Here is a 19,568-nt window from a genome sequence, read left to right on the forward strand (position 1 = left end):
TACCGGCGTTTTGGGGCAAAATTTGCAGAGTTGGCCCAGCCCCTTCACCGGATTATGGAGAAGGGGACGAGATTTAATTGGACAAGGGAGTGCCAAGAGGCCTTCCTAGCATTGAAGGGGTGTTTGACATCCGCACCCATTCTAGCTTACCCCACCAGTGACGGGACATTTACCCTGGACACAGATGCAAGCCAGGAAGGATTGGGCGCACTTTTGTCCCAGACAAAGGGGGGCGTGGAGAGAGTGATCGCGTATTATAGACGGGCCATGAGTAGGCCCGAGCGAAATTATTGCGTCACTCGTAAAGAGTTATTGGCTATGCTGGCTGCCATGAGCCATTTCCACTCGTACTTGTACGGGTGGAAATTTCTGGTTCGAACTGACCATTCCTCCCTGCAATGGCTCCTCCGGTTCAAGGAACCTGAGGGCCAAATTGCAAGGTGGTTGGAAAAGTTGTAGCAGTACGATTTCAGTGTGACCCATAGGGACGGAAAGGCCCATGGGAATGCCGATGCACTCTCTCGACGTCCTTGTTTGGGGGAAAACTGTAAATTTTGTGCGAGACACGAGGAGGGAGCAATTGGCAGACTCCACCCCTACCCTTGTAGTCCGTGCAACCCGGGTGAGAGGGCCAATCTTGCCACTAAATGCCGATGAAGAATTTGGAACTTTGGCTTGGAGCACGGCCCAGCGGGAGGATCCCGTACTGGGACCGGTGTACGAATGGGTTCGATTAGGGAAAAGGCCTAATGGGGAAGAGGTCACCCCCCTCGGAGCGCCAACAAAGGCATATTGGGCTCAGTGGCAAACCCTGGAATTGAAAGGTAACATCTTGTATCACAAATGGGTAGAGATTCCCTCTGAGAGAACTTCCTGGCTGGTGATAGTCCCAGAGAAATTCAAAAACACCATATTGTGGGGTGCTGGGCACACACACGTTAAACAAAGGTAGGCCACAACGCTTTGGGTTAACTTGAGCTCTTTATTCTTTGCTCACTCGTCAGCACTGCCGTGCTCGGGGCTGCGAGCCCGCGTGCATATCCGGAGGCCACGCCTCACCTGGGGCGTGGCCGACACCCACTGGTGCTCGGAATTATGTCACTGCGCCAGCGAGTCATCGTGTCCGACACACGCGCCCCCCCAGAATTCCCGCGCACCTGAAGGGTCAGTTTGCGGGGCAAATGGATGACCCAGCCGAAGCGCCCTCTGGCGGCGTGTCCATTACAGCCGCGGCTCGGGCGCGGCTCATTTCCTCGCTTACCGGAAGGCACTGGTAATTAGGTAATATGAACAATTGGCCTACAACCCCATTCAGCGCTGACAGGAAGTGACGTCATAGCTCCAGGACCGGAGATGGCCAGCTTAATAGATGAGGGGATTAACCACCCCTCGGTAAGGGGAGCGCCGTACTCTGAGATCCGTAACAATTGGTGTCAGGAGTGGGATTTAGAACCTGGGACTAAATTTATTTAGACCAAATTTTGGACACCAATTGTGCTATTGGCCATAACAATTGGTGTCAGGGAGTGGGATTGGACCCGAACCAAATTTTTAAACCATCTGAAAAATTTGGTCGAAATTACGAGCGGCCGAAATTTATTATTTAACAACCAAATTTATATCGTGCCATGGATGATCAAGGCGGTCGGATGCCGGTGGGGGAGATAGAGGAAGAGTTAGAGTCGACCCAGGACCCCAGGGAGGAGATGGGGGAGATGCAGGAGGAAAGCAAAGAGGGTGCGGTAGCGGGGGTTGCAGGTGCACAAGATGGCGGCGCCTCGCACATGGCGGCGGGGGCCAACCCCATTGTGCAAATGAGTGCTGAAGAAATGCAGTTATTCGTGACGCAATTCACCGCGATGCTGAGAGAGGAAATAGGCAAATTCAACCGGGACATGGAAAACAGAATGGGTGACCGAATAGAAAAAATTGGGAAGGACATAGACCGCAGGTCAAGCGGGAAAAGCACATTTGTACACGACGAGGTAACGCGGCTTGAGAAGCGCGGGATGAGCGAAGGTGAGCAAAGCAAAGTCACGTGGACGGGTATAGAAATCGTGACCCGGGGTATGGGGAAGCCGGCGACCGCCAAGGTAGAAAAGGAAATTTTATTCGGACCAGCGGTCGTCGAGGGAAAGGAAAAATAAATTAAAACCGAACAAATCGTAGTGGAAATTGGAATTGAAGAGCCGCCGGACTTAGAAGAGCACTCGCGGGGTGAAGGAATGGAAATTGAGCAAAGTCCATGTTCGCATCATGATGTTGTGCTGCATAACCCGAATAAAGATTTGCAGGTGGTGTTGGAGCGAGGAAGAAGAAGCGCCCAGGTGAGTCGGGCTGTATATTGTGCGGGGAGATTTTGCAGGAGAATGTTTGGCGCGAGAGGGTTTTTCGCGCGCTTGTGATCGAGACGGCACCCGGGCGTTGGTGGAGGGTCCCTTGTGAGTGGTGTGAGTGGAAATGGCGCGTTTGTGAGGAAAAAGTGTGCGTGGGAGAGTGAGTGCACGACAGAGTATGGAAGTGAAACTGAGTGCGAGCGAGAATGCACGTCGGAGTGTATGTGTGATGAGTGACACGGAGAGCGAGTTGGTTGTGGCGGGTGTGCGAGAATGCACACCTGAGTTGGTTGTGGCGCGTGTGCGGGAGGGCACATCGGAGCGCGTGAGTGGGTATGTGCAGGAGTGCACACCCGTGGTGAGTGTTACGGAGGACGTAATGGAGGAAAGGTGTGGAACGGAGTGTGTGATAACAGAGTGTGTGAATGGTGGAATGGATGCGCAAGAATGTGCGCGAGTAGAATGCATGGGATGTACGAGAGGCGTTGGAGTGCCGGGTTTGGTGAATGTAAAAAGGAACGCGTGGTGCGAGCATGCGAGTAGGACATCGACGTTGACCGTGGCAGCGTTCAGACCGACGTTTGGCCGATGCGAGCCCTCGGTCCGTGCCGGGCTTTGTGTATTGCGGGAACCAGCGGGGATCGGTGTCGCGTCGCTCCTGTTCGGAGCGTCGTGCACGGTTCGGGCCGGGCCCCGCCCTGCACGGTCGAGTCCGCGCTTTGCCAGGCAAAGCGGGCGGCCCGGTTCGAGAGGAAGGAGGAGGGGTCGGAACGGCACCCCCTTGTGGTAGTGGTGTTCCACCCGGGCAAGGCTGGGCCATCGCGCTTGGGAGCGCAAGGCCCTGCATAGGGATGGTGCCTTGAGCTTTGGCCCGACAAAACCTCCTCCCCTGAATCGAGTGCCGGACGGACCCAACCGCAGGAGACCAAACCACCCGAATTCATTGCTCGGCTTTTCAAAGCCAAGCTGTGATGAAACTGTAACGACGCACCGAGGCTCGTAGTTTAATGGACTGATGGTAGTAGTGATAGTGATGGCGAATGGTAGTTTTACCATTCGCCTCACGTGTGGGCAAAGGAGCTTTAGTTTTATGGGGTATGGCTGTGTACGAACTAGCCCGGGAGGGCTAGGTTATAATGTTAGGGTTTAGAAATGACAGTAGGTAACTGTACATTTAAGTAGCGACATTATACCTGTAGAGGGGACGTAGCAGATTAGTGGATTATAATGACGAGGGAGTGCATAGTGTAAGGGAAGACTGGGAAGCACGAATCTTAGAAGGGAGTAGTCAGCTTAGATGATGCAGTGTGTGTGAAGGAAGTGATCAGCAGAGTATTGTGAAAGGTGTGATTGTGCGTTGTATTGAATGAATGCGCCTGGAGGGATGGAGGGTGCAGGTGCCACCAGGTGTGTGGGCACAAAGTGTATGGAGAATGGTTGTGTGAAATAGCTGGTATGGAATACATTGAGTATGGAATAGATGGTCTGGAGTGAATGGAGCATGGAATGAATGGGGTATGGAATAGATGGTATGGAGTATGGAATGGATGGTGTGGAGTGAGTAGTGTGGAATACGTGGAGTGGAGTGTATGGCGCGAAAGGAGTGAATGGGGAATATGGACCCCTTCACGAGTACCCGGGGAGGGTCGTTTAAAAGTAGGTAGAGGGAGTAGGTAAATTGTGGTTGGATATTGGCATCTGTGGTGCGAGTAGTTGCACGGAAGTGTTGTGTTGGGTGCATTAGTGGAGTCAATTGGCTGGGCGTGTGGCCTGTTAGTGAGAAAGATTAAATGGGCACTCCGCCACTGTTAGTCTGTTGGCCAGGTGAGGCCGCAGGTAGGCTCTGGGAGCCAGTAGAGTTGTTCAATGGGGCCCGAGGATCCGGAGGACGGCCCCGGGTAGCCCGACGACAAAGAGGGCGGTAGTGAGGTGAGAGCGCCAGAGGACCTTCCCCAGATAGGTTAGGGTAAGGAGCAGGTAAGCTCGGAGACAACTACAGTGGCGGAGGTGTGCAGGTGAGCGGACCTGCTGGGAGCACCACATGACCCAGCCCGGAAATTGTGCGAGGGCACAGGGAGTAGAATCGGGGGAGTGAGACCCCAAATTGGTGAGCACCACAGTTTGGTCAATGGGAGTTCGGTTTTTAGAACCACATAGTGCAAAATGGCCAATGGTTTTGCAGGGAAAGACCCCGGGTAGTGTAAAAGTGTTAATGTCATTTAGAGTATAGTTAGGATTGGAATCTCTTCGCACCATCTACATCCACTCACCAGGGTGACAAGACTCCACACCATGTGATTTTTGAAATGTCTGGTATGTAAGACGCATCATGACGTGGGGGTGACATTGTGCTGATGTTCCATCTCTTCCTCCTTAGGAGGGATTGGTGATAAATTGATTGATGGCAAATTTGGTTAGAGGGATTGTTGATGAATTTGGAATTAGGGGAGATATGGGGAAGACAGGACGTTAGCGACGGATTCGTAAATTGTGTAAATATGGGGTAAGGGGCAAGGGTAGATTAGGTGACAGGGGGGGAACATACGGTAGGGACGAGCTTTCTCCGCTCGCTCTCCTGCGCACCTCACCTCTGCATTACCTTGTGATGATGTGTACCCTTGCGCCCTTGCACCCCGCTAACTCTCCTTTGTCTTCCTTCCCCACCTATAGACCGTGCTCTCTGGGCACTGAGGGAAAAGCGTGCAGGCGCCGCAGGTGTGTGCCCGCACCTCCGCTGCCTGCCTGCCTGGACCGGTACACCACTTATGGACCACACGTTTGTGGCCAAGCCCACTTATGGACCACACGTTTGTGGCTGAGCACCACATCATGGATCACACGGCTGTGGCATGGCCACTGCTGGGGAATCTGGCTTGCGGACCACAGTAAAGGTGGCACCTATGCCAAACAGGTGGACCACCCTAGTTGGCCCCTGCTGGCCGTAATTAAACAAAAAAAAGTGGACGCTTTAGTGCCCTTTTTGTGTTTTTGTTATCTCTCAAATAGGCAGCAAGTCAAGAAGACACAAATAACATTGACCCCAGCTGAACATCAGCTGTGCAGCGAGGGCGCCAGTGTGACTTTTTGAACTGTATAACTGTGCACTGGATGGTGCTTTGTGTTTTTTTACTGGGTGCTTTATGGTGGTGCTTTTGGTGCTCTGAGATTGCACTGCAATATCAATTGTGCGTCTCGGAGCACCCGTGGGTATGGTGTACCGGTGCAGTGCAGTGCATGACCTTTCCTCTTTCCAAAAACTCTGCTTTTGTTTCCCAAAAGAACAGGTCCTGGGTTTAGTTTTGTAAATACCAAATAGTGTGTCTTTGTAAATAATGCTCCCCGCCGTCAATGTTTAGTTTGAGAATTAATTCCGTGATTCGGTTATCCTGTGGGCGTGAATCTGTTAGATAGAATGCAACGCAGCAGGCGGGACATACTTAATTGTTTTAAAACTGTCGCACTCAAGGTAAGGTTAATAGTAGAGGGTTACTACACCTGAGTGTCACATCAAGTTAAAGTTTTTGTCGGCACGGGACGTGCCTAGAGGAGAGACGGGTGCTGTGTTACGGTTTTTTGAACTTTCACTTTGTAAAATAATAATTCTTGTAAAAATCCCCCTTTGTAAAGGTTGCACCCTAGTTAGGCCAAGTACAACACGTAGCAAACCATAGGCTTCTTCTTTAGTTATTTCATTAGTCTATGTTTCAGTTAAGGATCAGTTTCCAATAGTTTGACTCTGTGTTGTATTAATCAAATAACCTCGGCCCCTTCAATTATCCCCAATCTCTCTCTCCAAAGTGCCAGGAGCCGTACTGCAGCATTCGCTGCCTTGGAGCTAAAGCTCGCCCCAAGCAGCCATTGCCAGCAGCGTCGCTCCCTTTTGGTTTGTTCCTGCCCGCCGCCATTACGCACGCGATCAGAGTGGGAGAAAAAGGGAGGAGCGGCCAGGAACACAGGCGTGGCCCCATCAACGCGTCACGAGGGGAGGTACTGATGAACCCTCGTGACCAATCCGGGCCGAGGCGTGTTCACCGGTAGGCAGAGCAAAGCGGACGCGGCTTGATATGCGAGGCTCGTAATAAAAGCGCGAGCGCGAAGCCTTTTTAGGGGGATGAACGAAGAGAGCAGATGCAGGGGAGATCGGCAGATGCGAGGAGAGAAGATCGGCAAACTTGTGGGGACAGCGCAGAGGCGGCGAATATAAGAACATTGCGCGGAGGATCGTTTGGGACGATCGTTTTCGATACGAACTGCCGTGGTTTTGAGAGCGTCCGGCACGCTATATGTACGCGCATTCCAGCCCCTTGCATATGTAAGGTCCGGTCGCGCATCAAGCTGCCAGCCGTTCTTCGCCAGCGGACCCGGAGCCTGGACCATCCCATCGCCTGGGACCATCTGCCTGGACCTTCCTCCCCTACCAGCTACCATTCCGTGTGAGTCTGTTTGTATTGTCATGGGCGTGTTATATAAGAGTGTATACGGTTGCCCTATGTCCTTTTATTTCCTCTTCTTGTATATTCCCTTCTTTCGTTTCCTCTTTTAGATAGTTAATAAACCATATTTGTTCTTCCTTCACCCTTCTTATTCTTTGCCTTCCTCTCGTCCTATCGTCTTTGTCTTTTCCCCATTGAATATCGGTGGCACGATATAGGAACCGCTCAGAATCGGGTTTAGTCCTTTTGTTAACGGCCTGAGTCGTGGCGCGCTTCGCTCGGCGTGTCCATTACAGCCGCGGCTCGGGCGGGGCTCATTTCCTCGCTTACTGGAAGGCGCTGGTAATTAGGTAATAGGAACAATTGGCCTACCACCCTATTCAGCGCTGACCGGAAGTGACGTCATAGCTCCAGGACCGGAGACGGCCAGCTTAATAGACGAGGGGATTAATCCCCCCTTGGTAAGGGGAGCGCCGTACTCTGAGATCCGTAACAATTTGGTGCGTAATGGCGTCTTGAGACGGGCGCTGCAGCTAGCAGAGAAGCGCAATATGTTGTGGAGGGCAGTTTACGCCGCAATATGAATGGATTAGGAATTGGAGAAGGGGGCATATATATATATATATATATACATACACATATACATATACATACATTTTATATATATATATATATATAAAGCCTGGTGTTGGTGTAGCGGCTAGGGTGCCAGCTTAGGATCCTAGGATCCTGGGTTCGAATCCCGGTCGATCGCTGAATTAACGAGCCTCGATTCAGTATACAAAAACAAAAAAAACAAAAAAAAAAAAAAATTTTTTTACGCCAGGGGGGTTGACTCAGCCTGTCATCCTTCCGAGGTCGGCTAATTGAGTACCAGTTCACTGGTAATTCCCTGTGTGTCGTAAAAAGGCGACAAACAGGGTTGGCGGCAGGAAGGGCATCCGGCCGTAAAACATTGCTTCAAAAAGGGGACCAACAAAAACAACAACAACCACGGTGCCCGAAAAAGGCCAACCCTGGCTTTGCGGGGAAAAATGGCCTCTAAAGGTGGTTTTATATATATATATATATATATATATATATATATATATATATATATAAAACACAGTTTGTGTGTGCGTGTGTGTGTGTATGTAATGTTACCGATAGACTCCTAAATGGAGAGGCTCACGTACTTGATATTTGGCACAGACATGGCCATTGAGCCTGGGACGAACATGGCTGACCTAAAAATTTATTTCATAATATGCTTTTACCATATTTTTATCTCAGCGCGAAATATTATGACCGGAATCTGACCGGTCGCAGAGCAGCTCGCTGATTCGCTCAGAGCGATCACGTGATGTTCCCTGCCGCCATTAACTCAGTTACGTGTTCGCACGTATTTCAGAGCGAAAAGCAATTGCCTTTTTTCACATTTAAGCGACGAACATTGCCAATCACACCACATAGGTTTTTTTCCCTTTCATCTTTAGATTCATATTTTTTGCCATAACGTAGCGCATTATGGCTCTCTCGAGCTCGAGTTAGCCAATCACCTGGGAGCATGAGGCCACGTTGGCCACGCCCACGACAGGACGCAGAGTTGCAATCGATCGCTCAGAGCGATCACGTGATGTTCCTTGCCGCGCGACTATCTATATATATCACTCAGATCCCTCACAATCGACCACCACCACCTCCTCCTGCAATACTAAATATCACTCAGATCCCTCACAATCGACCACCACCACCTCCTCCTGCAATACTAAATATCACCCAGATCCCTCACAATCGACAACCACCCCCTCCTACAATACTAAATTCACCGAGATCCCTTGGAATCGACCACCACCTCCTCCTACAATACTAAATATCACTCAGATCCTTCACAATCGACCACCACCACCTCCTCCTGCAATACTAAATATCACTCAGATCCCTCACAATCGACCACCACCACCTCCTACAATACTAAATATCACTCAGATCCCTCACAATCGACCACCACCCCCTCCTACAATACTAAATATCACTCAGATCCCTCACAATCGACCACCACCCCCTCCTACAATACTAAATATCACCCAGATCCCTTGGAATCGACCACCACCCCCTCCTACAATACTAAATATCACCCAGATCCCTTGGAATCGACCACCACCACCTCCTCCTACAATACTAAATATCACCCAGATCCCTTGGAATCGACCACCACCTCCTCCTGCAATACTAAATATCACCCAGATCCCTTGGAATCGACCACCACCTCCTCCTACAATACTATATATCACTCAGATCCCTTGGAATCGACCACCACCTCCTCCTGCAATACTAAATATCACCCAGATCCCTTGGAATCGACCACCACCCCCTCCTACAATACTAAATATCACCCAGATCCCTTGGAATCGACCACCACCTCCTCCTACAATACTATATATCACTCAGATCCCTTGGAATCAACCACCACCTCCTCCTGCAATACTAAATATCACCCAGATCCCTTGGAATCGACCACCACCCCCTCCTACAATACTAAATATCACCCAGATCCCTTGGAATCGACCACCACCTCCTCCTACAATACTATATATCACTCAGATCCCTTGGAATCGACCACCACCTCCTCCTGCAATACTAACTATCACCCAGATCCCTTGGAATCGACCACCACCCCCTCCTACAATACTATATATCACTCAGATCCCTTGGAGTCGACCACCACCTCCTCCTGCAATCTATATATATAAAACACAGTTTGTGTGTGTGTGTGTGTGTGTGTGTGTGTGTGTGTGTGTGTGTGTGTGTGTGTGTGTGTAATGTTACCGATAGACTCCTAAACGGAGAGGCTTACGTGCTTGATATTTGGCATAGACATGGCCATTGAGCCTGGGACGAACATGGCCGAACTCAAAATATTTGACGATCCATATTTTTTATTCATATTTACCTCAGCGCATTTCAGCGCACGGAATCAACGGAATCAGAGCAGGTGGGCACTGATTCGCTCAGAGCGATCACGTGATGACGCTATGAACGCTACGACGCTATGAAACGCTATGAACGCGATGACGCTATGAACGCTATGACGCTATGAAACGCTATGAAGCTATGAACGGTATGAACGGTATGAACGATATGACGCTATGAAAAAAAAAAAAATCGCTATAACGCTATGAAACGCTATGAACGCGATGACGCTATGAACGCTATGAACGATATGACGCTATGAAGCTATGACCGCTATGAACGATATGACGCTATGAAAAAAAAAATCGCTATGGCGCTATGAAACGCTATGAACGCGATGACGCTATGAACGCTATGAACGCTATGAACGCTATGAACGATATGACGCTATGACGCTATGAAGCTATGACCGCTATGAACGATATGACGCTATGAAAAAAAAATCGCTATGACGCTATGAAACGCTATGAAAAAAAAAATCGCTATGACGCTATGAACGCTATGAAAAAAAAAAATCGCTCGCTTTACCAAGGGGCTCGCTCTCCCCCCGTTCCCCTCCCCTCCCCTACCCCCTCCCCTCCCCCGCCCGGCAATGCCGGGTACTTCTGCTAGTATATATATATATATATATATATATATATATATATATATATATATGTATATATATATATAATTATATATATTATATATATTTCTATACATATGCTCAAATGCTTAAACCACTTGGCGATCTCTTCACAAGGAACTTGGTAAATGAACACACACCCAATGTTCTTGAGACCTGACCACAGATCGACTGTAATATATGCATGTATATATATATATATACACCCCAAAGAGGAATGACCCTTCCTGCCCCTCCCGGAGTCTGCGGAAGTACTAGTTATATAAAATAGGAAACTATCCATGGATGGAAATTATATTGGAATGGCTTTTAATTTTGTAATGGAGTATGAGATTCGTTATGTTCGTTCGGTGCAGGCTTGGGATCCTAGGATCCTGGGTTCGAATCCCGATCGATCGCTGAATTAACGCCAGGGGGGTTGACTCAGCCTGTCATCCTTCCGAGGTGGGCAAATTGAGTACCAGCTTGCTGGGATGAATGATCCCGGTGTGTACCCCGACTTAGAATAGGTACACCGTATCCCTGCGCATCGTAAGAGGCGACTAAGGGTTGGCGTCAGGAAGGGCATCCGGCCATAAAAACATTGCCTCAAACAGGGAACCATGAGGTCATGGGGCCCGCAAGGCTAACCCCCGCTCTAGCGGGGAAAAATAGCCTTAAAACGATCATTCATTCATTCATTCAATGGAAGTGCTTGATCTGTTTACCCTTATTCTCAAAATTATCTGGGATTTTTTTATTCTGAGCACCTTGCCAATGGAATACAGAGCCTAAACTTGCACAAACCTGCCACTCTGAAGCTGGATGTGCAGCGTTGTGAAGGGCTCAACACGAATGAGGTAGTGCATGACCCCTGCAGCATTTGAATAGTGTGTTCCGTAATGAAACTTATTTATCGTTCCTGTTGGGTCTTCAAAGTTCTCATACCTGGCAGGTGGGAGATGGAAGATAACATTGGACGGTTTTGTCCTTCTCAACATCGGATCATCAAATCAAAGTATCAAAAACATAGAATTGAAAAAAGACAAGCAGTTTTTATTGTGAAGTCAACACGAAAAAGGTGAACGCTCTTGAACTATTTTGCAAATTCTTTACGAAGACAATTCTTCATGTCCACAAAATCTTGGCTCGTGGAAGAGTGAGGTGACAGAGTGGAGAAGGCAACACACTGACAGTGGACCAATGCCACAACTCATGTATGCAACTAGCAAGGAGATGAAGAAAAACAACAAAGAATGAGAAAGTTGAACAAGTTAAGTAACCTGCAGGGGGTGTCATTTTACCGGTATGCCATTGCTTATCACTTACCTTTCCTTTACCTCTTTGGCATTCCGCTCGCTCACCACGCCTACCGGCTTTGACAAGTCCCTGAAAATGTCCGGGTTGCTTAGGTCCAGGTATTCCGATGTATAATCACCAAGGACCCATGGAAACTACAGTGAAAGTAAAATAATGAAAGACCGTTTGTGAATGTCGACTTTAAAGTGACTCAAAAGGTAAAATAAGAAAAACAAAACATCATCAACAAAAGAGATCTATTTAAAGCGGTGGTAAGAAAAGTTGTTTGAAAGAGAAGAGTTAATTGTCCAAAAATCAGACAACTTTCGTCTGCTTACCACAGGGTATTGGGCAAGATCATTGTAAGAACGCCCTGCAATAGTATTGATCTGCATGAGGTACTCAAAATTGGATATTTCTCTGTTCACCCATTTCTGAAAGAGTCAACGTATGGAGAACATCAGCAGGGTTGAGCACACCCAAAATATAGATGGTATCATAGAATGCAGGAAATAATTTATGTATGCAGATATGGACATTGACATCTTAAATTTTTAAAGCAATGATACCTACGACATGAAAAAATGTTCCTGGTATACCTGGGTCAAACCTGAAGCCTTGAAAAGCTCCTGTGGTGTTCGCATGTCCAAATTGGCCAGGTTTGGAGGTCCCAGGCCAATGATACGGTTGTACACCCTGCTTCTCGTCTGTGTAATACAAAAAGAGTATTTTGCCAGCATTGCAAAGCATTGAAAAATTTCCATCATATATTTTTTATGATTTTACTCCCAATTTATAGCTTTGAGCATTTACTTTTCCATCCTATTATAAAAAAAATTTTTTGCAAGAAGCGTCAACTAATGTACCTCCTTTTTGAAGTTCAAGAAATAGTTCCTGTTGTTAATGAAGAAAAACTCGAGTGCCGATCGTCGCAGGTTGTACCTTCGCAGATGGATCTCCCGAAGCTGCCACAGGGGAATTTTGAAATCGTAGCCAGTTTCTGCATCCAAACACCATTACATTGACCAACCATTGGGTTTCAATAATACAAATGGGTTTCAACGTAAACATTGGGTTTAAAACTTGGTAGTTATGCTCAACACATGACAAGAAGGTGCAAGAATAGCAACATAGTAGCCCCCGTACTTGGGGGTGGGGTAAAAAGATAAAATAACAAAATTAATGCAATTACAGGTACATTTTAAAATATTTTAATTACACTTTGCATAATATGCAATCAACATTCGAGGATGCATGAAACATGCAACGATTTTTTGGATTTGGCCCCTGATTCATGCCCTAGGGTGTGAGGGAAGAGTCAGGAGGGCATTGCATATCTGGCAGATATAACACCAACCCCTCCAAATCAACCCCCTTGCCCCCTTCCCCTTCAAATCTCCCCCCTTGCCCCTCCCCTTCAAATCTCCCCCTCCCTCCTCCCCTTCATAACTCCCCCCTCACCCCTCCCCTTAAAAAGTCCCCCCCAATCCCTACCCTTAAAATCTCCCCACCTACCATATTTCTCCAATTCTCCCCCCTCCCCCTCCTCCTCAAAGCTGCCTCCGCCCCACTTTGTCTCCCTTCTATCTCATACCTCCATCTCCTTCAACCTTCTACTTTGCTCTGCCCCCCTCAAACAACTACTCACTGTGCCTCATCCTATAACCATCAAACCTTTTGTCCTCCTCATCCTTCCCTTTCTCCTAACTCTTCTGCAATCTCTGACACACAATCAACAGCTCAACCCGACCTCCCCCTCTCACCCTTCATCTGACCCTACCCCACCCCTCCCCTGTCCTGCACCCGATGCTCCCCCTCCCTCTTCCTTAATGGTATTGACCTCAAACATCCGGGGCCTTCGCTCAAACCTGATTGATCCCTCCATACAGGTTGCTTCTGACAAACCAGACGTAATCTGCTTAACAGAAACTTTCCTCCTTCAAGATGTCTCTGATTCCTTAATATCTCTTCTTGGTAACTCCCTCCACTGGTATGATAGACCTGAACCTCGTCCTGGTGGTGGCATTGCTATCTTTATCAAAAACTCTCTTCCTCACTCTTCTTGCACTGCCCTCTCTCCACCTCACCCCCAGGAGTACCTCTGGCTACAGCTTCCTCTCTGCTCCCACCTTTTGTTCATATGTGTTTTGTACCATCCTCCAAACAGTGATGACTCCATCTACATATCGCTGTCTGATAACATGGACCAACTTCTATCCACTCATCCCAAATCTCTCTCTTTTTTTTTTTTTGTATACTGAATCGAGGCTCGTAAAGAGCTAACATTTATCTCACAAACAAATCAACCAGACAAACAAAACATATCACAAGAGGGAGCGGAGGACAAGATGGGGAGAGATGGGGAAGCACACAAACACAACATCCGAGAGCAGGGAGATGCGTGGAAGGGAGAGGGCCCGGGGGGAGGAGGCGTGGGAAGGGGGGGGGGGGGAGGGAGAAGTACAAAACACAAGAACACCAAGGACTTCCAGGACAGAAGTTGGTATTTCAAAAAAGTGGAATTGGGGTGAAATTAGCGGGGGTAGAAAAGATCAAGGTTTTGGATGGGGGAAGATAAGAGATGGTGGTGAACAGCTGTTTTAAAGACGTGGAGGGTGGAGTGGGATTGAAGAGAGTGAGGGAGTTTGTTCCAGAGGCGGGAGTAAAGAGGAATGAAGGAGTGAAGGTGAGCAGAGCGTCTGGATTTTGGCTTTTTTTTTTCCTCATATGTGGTGATTTCAATTGTCATTATGCCAGCTGGCTGGGTGTGGGTACCTCTCTCACCAGTCATGGCTCCTCAGCAAATGAATTCAGTCGCGATGAAATGCGACTCATTGGGACTGACACAATCTGTCAATTTCCCGACCGGGATCTCAGTCAATGGAGCATCTTCTCTTCTTGTCTTGGTTATGACAAACCTCCCTGCAAATGTCTGCTGCTCTTCTTCTGCTCCAATCAGTTCATCTGATCATCCGCTTGTGAAAGTGGATATCTGTCTGGCCATTCTCAGACAGCCTCCTCAGCATCGACGAGTCTGGCATTTCACTCAGGCCGACTGGCATGGTCTTCAAGCAGCCATCAATAATCTGGACTGGTCTCCCATCTCTACTGCCTCGGACATCAACTTTTCCTGGGAATTCTTCAAAAGTAAACTGCTCTCTCTCATGCACAGATTTATCCCATTTTGTCTTCAGTTGTCATACCCTTCCTCCCGTCCATGGTACACTGAAGATTGTGGTGAGGCAGTTGCCCTGAAACAACTTGCCTTTGCCTCTTGGAAGGCTAATCCAACTGTAGGCAATCTCAGTTCCTTCCACCAAGCTCGGAACAAGTGTGTGTCTACCCTCAGGAGAGCCAGGAAACAATATCTCTCTTCTCTCAAGACTGAACTCTCAAACCTATCTCCTTCCTCCATATCCTGAATGCCTCGACTCTGTGTTTGCCTCAAAATCTTGTGTCCCAAACCCATCTCTCTCTGTACCCACCTTACCCAATCGAACCCAGCTGCTCCTAGACTCTATGTCCTTCTCTCCAGACAAGGTGGAGAAGTTTCTGTCAATCCTCGACTCTGATTCTGCAACTGGACCAGACAGCATCAGCCCACGGGTCCTAAAGTCCTGCTCTGCCTTCCTCTCTGGTCGTAGTCAACGTGTGGCCCTGAATAGATTTCTCTCATCTCCCCTTCCTGTTCAGGCTGCAGTTCCCCAAGGCAGTGTTCTGGGCCCTGAGCTTTTTCTGGTATTAATCAATGATCTCTCCAACTCTCTGGAAAATCCTCTCTATCTCTTCGCTGATGACTCCACTCTCTGCTGCACCATTCCTCATCCCTCAGATCGGCAGTCTGCAGCCTCCTCATTCTCTGCAGACCTGGACAAAATCACAAATGGGTCAAACAAGTAGAACATGTCTTTCATTCCTGACAAATCTCACACTCTTACTTTGTCTCTCTAAAAAGACCGAATGGACAACCCTCCCATCTACTTTCTCAACAATCCTCTCCAAGAAGTTCTGTCGCTCAACCTTTTGGGCCTCACTATCTGCCATGATCTTTCCTGGGAAAACCACATTTCCAAGCTGGCCTCCAAAGCCAGTCGCCGACTGGGCAGCCTCCATTGTGCGAAGTCCTTCCTTGGCACACCTGAACTCCTCACCACGTACAAGGATTTCATCCACAGCTCAATGGAATACTGCTCTCCCCTTGGGGCTGTGCTCCTGCCTCATACCTAGCTCGGCTTCACGCTGTTGAAACCAAAGCTTTCAGAATCATTGGAAACTCCCACGATGAAGCTGATTGTGAGGGCCTTTCACTCACTCACCGCAGGCAGTTAGGTGGTCTTTCTGTCTTCTACTGAATCCTCTCTGGCCTAGCTCCCCCAGCTCTATATGTGCTCTGTCCCCCAAATATTCCTACAGGTCGCATAAGATCTGCCAGCAACCCTCTTCTGGTGAAATTGCCAAAATCAAGACTCTGTGCTCACCTTCTCTCTGTTACTCCTCTTTACACCCACCTCTGGAACAAACTCCCTCACTCTCTTCAATCCCACTCCTCCCTCCAGGTCTTTAAAACAGCTGTTCACCACCATCTCTTATCTTCCGCCATCCAAAACCTTGATCTTTTTTACCCCCATCAATTCACGCCAGATCCACTTTTTTGAAATACCAACTTCTTTCCTGGAAGTCCAAGCAATGTCCATGTGTTTTATACTTCTCCCACCACCCCCCCCCCCACCCCCACCCCTCTTCCCATGCCACCTCCCGCCAAGCCCTCTCCCTCCCACAGATCTCCCGATGTCCCTGTTCTCTACTGTTGAGCTTGTGTGCTTCCCTCTCCCTTCCCATCTTGTCTCCCACTCCCTTTATTATATGTTTTATGTGTCCGGATTTTTTTCCCCTGATTAATGTTAGCTCTTACACAAGCCTCGATATGCCTAACCTAACCCTAACCCTTCAGTGTACCATGGACGGGGGGGGGGGGGGGGGGGCGGAAGAAAAAAAAAAAGACATTCCAAAGCTTTTTGGTTCGCTCTCATCAGGAAAAACGTGAACAGAATTAAGTCATAAAAAAATACATTTTATAGACACAGAGTGATAAGATCAATGGTCATTGATTGATACAGGAGGCACCCAGCAGCCAATAGGACAGGAGGATGGATCATGTGTCGCAGATTCACCAATATTTATCCGTGGAGCTAACATGGTCAAAAGAAATACAATGTGTGCACAAATTCCTTTTGTCACAAAAGTAAAGGATCGCTTGACTTGATAAATGTTGCCTCCATCATATGGAGGTGTGAGACACTGCATGCCTTGCTCAGGGTTCGGAACCAGCTTTCATTATTTTTTGCTGTGTTCATGGAGGATTACTCAGAAGATGAGATCCAATTGCCAAAACACAGGGAACAGTTGCCATACTTTGTACATTCCTACATGTCTGCCGTGATGTCTTTGTCCAGGTGGTAAATGTTGTCGGACAGTCAAAGGGACATGCTGTGTAATGTGATCCGTCAATCGCAAAAATGTACGGCATACGTGTGTGAAATTTACCTCCGCTTTGGCACTTAAACTCGTAAACAACATTGCTAGATTGAATGGTAGGCAGTAAGTACATATTTACGGATTGACAGAAGCAGCCTGCGAGTGATGAAAATTACTCGTAGTTGAACAGCATATGAGGAACTATACACTGCCTGCTTTATTTGATTCTCGAAACGTTGAAGCACTTTTCCTTTCCAGGAAAAAGGGTACATTTTTCATGATTATGCACATTAGGCAACAGTGACACACATTGCACAAAACTGCCATGTTTGCGTCCATGCGAAGTATGTAAAAAAAAAAAAAAAATCCATCATGTGCAGGGACGTCTTTTTTCATGCATCGCATGGAAGCAAACGTGGGATATCATTTTACTTGTAACAGTCATTGCAATGCCTCGCAAATTCTGGTGAGCAAAAATTGAGTTATACGCGACACGTCACTGTGTCCAGCAGTCAGAAGGTAATTGTGTTTGACGTCCCGAAATTTGCCGCGGCTTTGTGTGGTGACTGGCGGTTGGGTTTCTGAGCCGTTGGAGAGAAAGGCGTGGCTTGGCTAAAAGGCGGTGCTTGTGACGTTTGGGGAGAGGAGGGTGGCACCTGTAGAATGGATGGCGCTTATGACTCCACCCACAAACACAAACTCGGCTGCATATACAGACTTGGCATTTAATATGGAATATTTTTTTTGTGGGGGTGAACTTACTTTTCAAGATGACTTAGAACCAAAAGTTCATTGGAATTATGTTGAAATTATTCTACATTTTGTTAATGTGACCTTTAAAAGAAACAAAAACCACATTTGACATTTCAAAGCAAATAAATTGATCCTTGAAAGTGATGTAAACTGATATCGAACTCAATTCACGGACAGTACTGTGTTAAACTTCTGTGCGTTTTCCAGAAGTATCTCTTTATTTTGCACATTAGCCAAAATTTTTTTTTAGCAAAAACAAAAGTTAAATTACGACTGGGACTACGGACAGTAAAATTACAGTTCAGTACTTCGTGTAACCCCCACGAGCATTCAGGAGAGCACGTACACGTTAAGGCATGCTGTTCACGAGATTTGCCAAGGTTTGGACAGGAATCGCTTGCCATGCAGTTACAATAGCCTGCTGCAATTCACGCACAGAAGCAGGCTGCTGGTCCAAGTTGTCGATTTGACGCGTTAATTCTGCCCACAAGTTCTCTATCGGATTCATATCCGGGGACATGGCAGGCCACTCCATATGCTCTACACCACGGTCAGCAAGAAAGTGTTGGATCATGCGAGCACGATGAGGCCGTGCATTGTCATCTAGGAAGACAAAGTTTCCTCGAAAGGCTGCACGAACAAATGGAAGCAATGTTTCTTCCAGAATGGCCCTGTGCTTGAACTGGTTCAGGTTTCCATTCAGAACAACCAGGTCAGTTTTGCCCCCTGAATGAAAAGCAGCCCAAACGGTCACCCCACCACCTCCAGCTTGGACTCTTGGCACTATACAATCTTCGTTGTGGGCTTCATGCACTTGTCTGCGCACTCGGACACGGCCATATTGACGATAGACCAGAAATCTAGACTTGTCACTGAAGATCACGTGATTCCAGTGTCCTGGCTGCCATTGACGGTGCTCTCTGGCCCACTGCAATCGGCGCTGGCAGTGTTGTCTGGTCAGACGTGGCTTTCTCAGGGGACGCCTGGCACGATAGCCTGCTTGAACCAGTCGTTGGTTGACTCGCCTTCTGGATACAGGCACATTTGTTAGTTGCTGCCACTCAGCCCTAAGCCGATTAGCTGACTTGGTACGGCCATTGCGGACTAACCGGTGCAGCTGGCGATCATCCCTCCTTGTGGTTCTGCGGGGACGTCCTGACCTCGGTATTTGAGTAGGGACACCCTCTGAGCATTTCGTTTCAGGATCTTTGACACCTGACCTTGAGTGATGCCATACTGCTGAGTGATGCCATACTGCTGAGCAATAGCAAGCTGTTTCATGCCGGAATTTCGTAAAGCCACCACTAAATGACAAACAGCATTGTCGAGTTGACGGACCATCTCCAGGGGAAGCGGCAATAACTTTTGTAGACGTGCAGCAGTTGTTTTCCACTAATACAGAATGCAACAACCCTTATATACCCGATTGTGAAGCCAATTGTCAAATGTCCGTACATTTTGTCACGCCACCTGTGATATAATCCTGTTATTGACTTCTTGCTGCGACAGACAATCAGTGACATGGTTCTTTTGACAAAGAAATCACCGAAGCGTAAAAGAAACTCACCAGATTGATATACCGAGTTCAGAAAGTAAACCCAGGTCAAGAAAAAAAAAAAATTCCATATTAAATGCCAAGTCTGTATATATATATACGTATATAAATAAATAAAACTTGTTCAACAACATCAAAATGCCATGGAAGTACAAACACCA

General features: G+C 47.8%; 1 protein-coding gene across 2 annotated transcripts in view; it reads right to left on the reverse strand.

The window, feature by feature from the left end:
* Positions 1–19,568, reverse strand: part of LOC137433718 (neurobeachin-like protein 1) — a 330,189-nt gene that overhangs the window by 118,661 nt on the left and 191,960 nt on the right. For both annotated transcript variants that reach the window (XM_078783219.1, XM_078783217.1), the window contains 5 exons: positions 12,491–12,624; positions 12,224–12,331; positions 11,963–12,058; positions 11,655–11,779; positions 11,133–11,273 (listed from right to left, as the gene is read on the reverse strand). In XM_078783219.1, the coding sequence (XP_078639345.1) occupies positions 11,133–11,273; positions 11,655–11,779; positions 11,963–12,058; positions 12,224–12,331; positions 12,491–12,624 (604 nt within the window). The remainder of the gene's footprint in view (positions 1–11,132; positions 11,274–11,654; positions 11,780–11,962; positions 12,059–12,223; positions 12,332–12,490; positions 12,625–19,568) is intronic.

Source organism: Myxine glutinosa, chromosome 1, assembly GCF_964187855.1.
Source record: "Myxine glutinosa chromosome 1, kmMyxGlut1.1, whole genome shotgun sequence".
NCBI classification, from domain to species: domain Eukaryota; kingdom Metazoa; phylum Chordata; class Myxini; order Myxiniformes; family Myxinidae; genus Myxine; species Myxine glutinosa.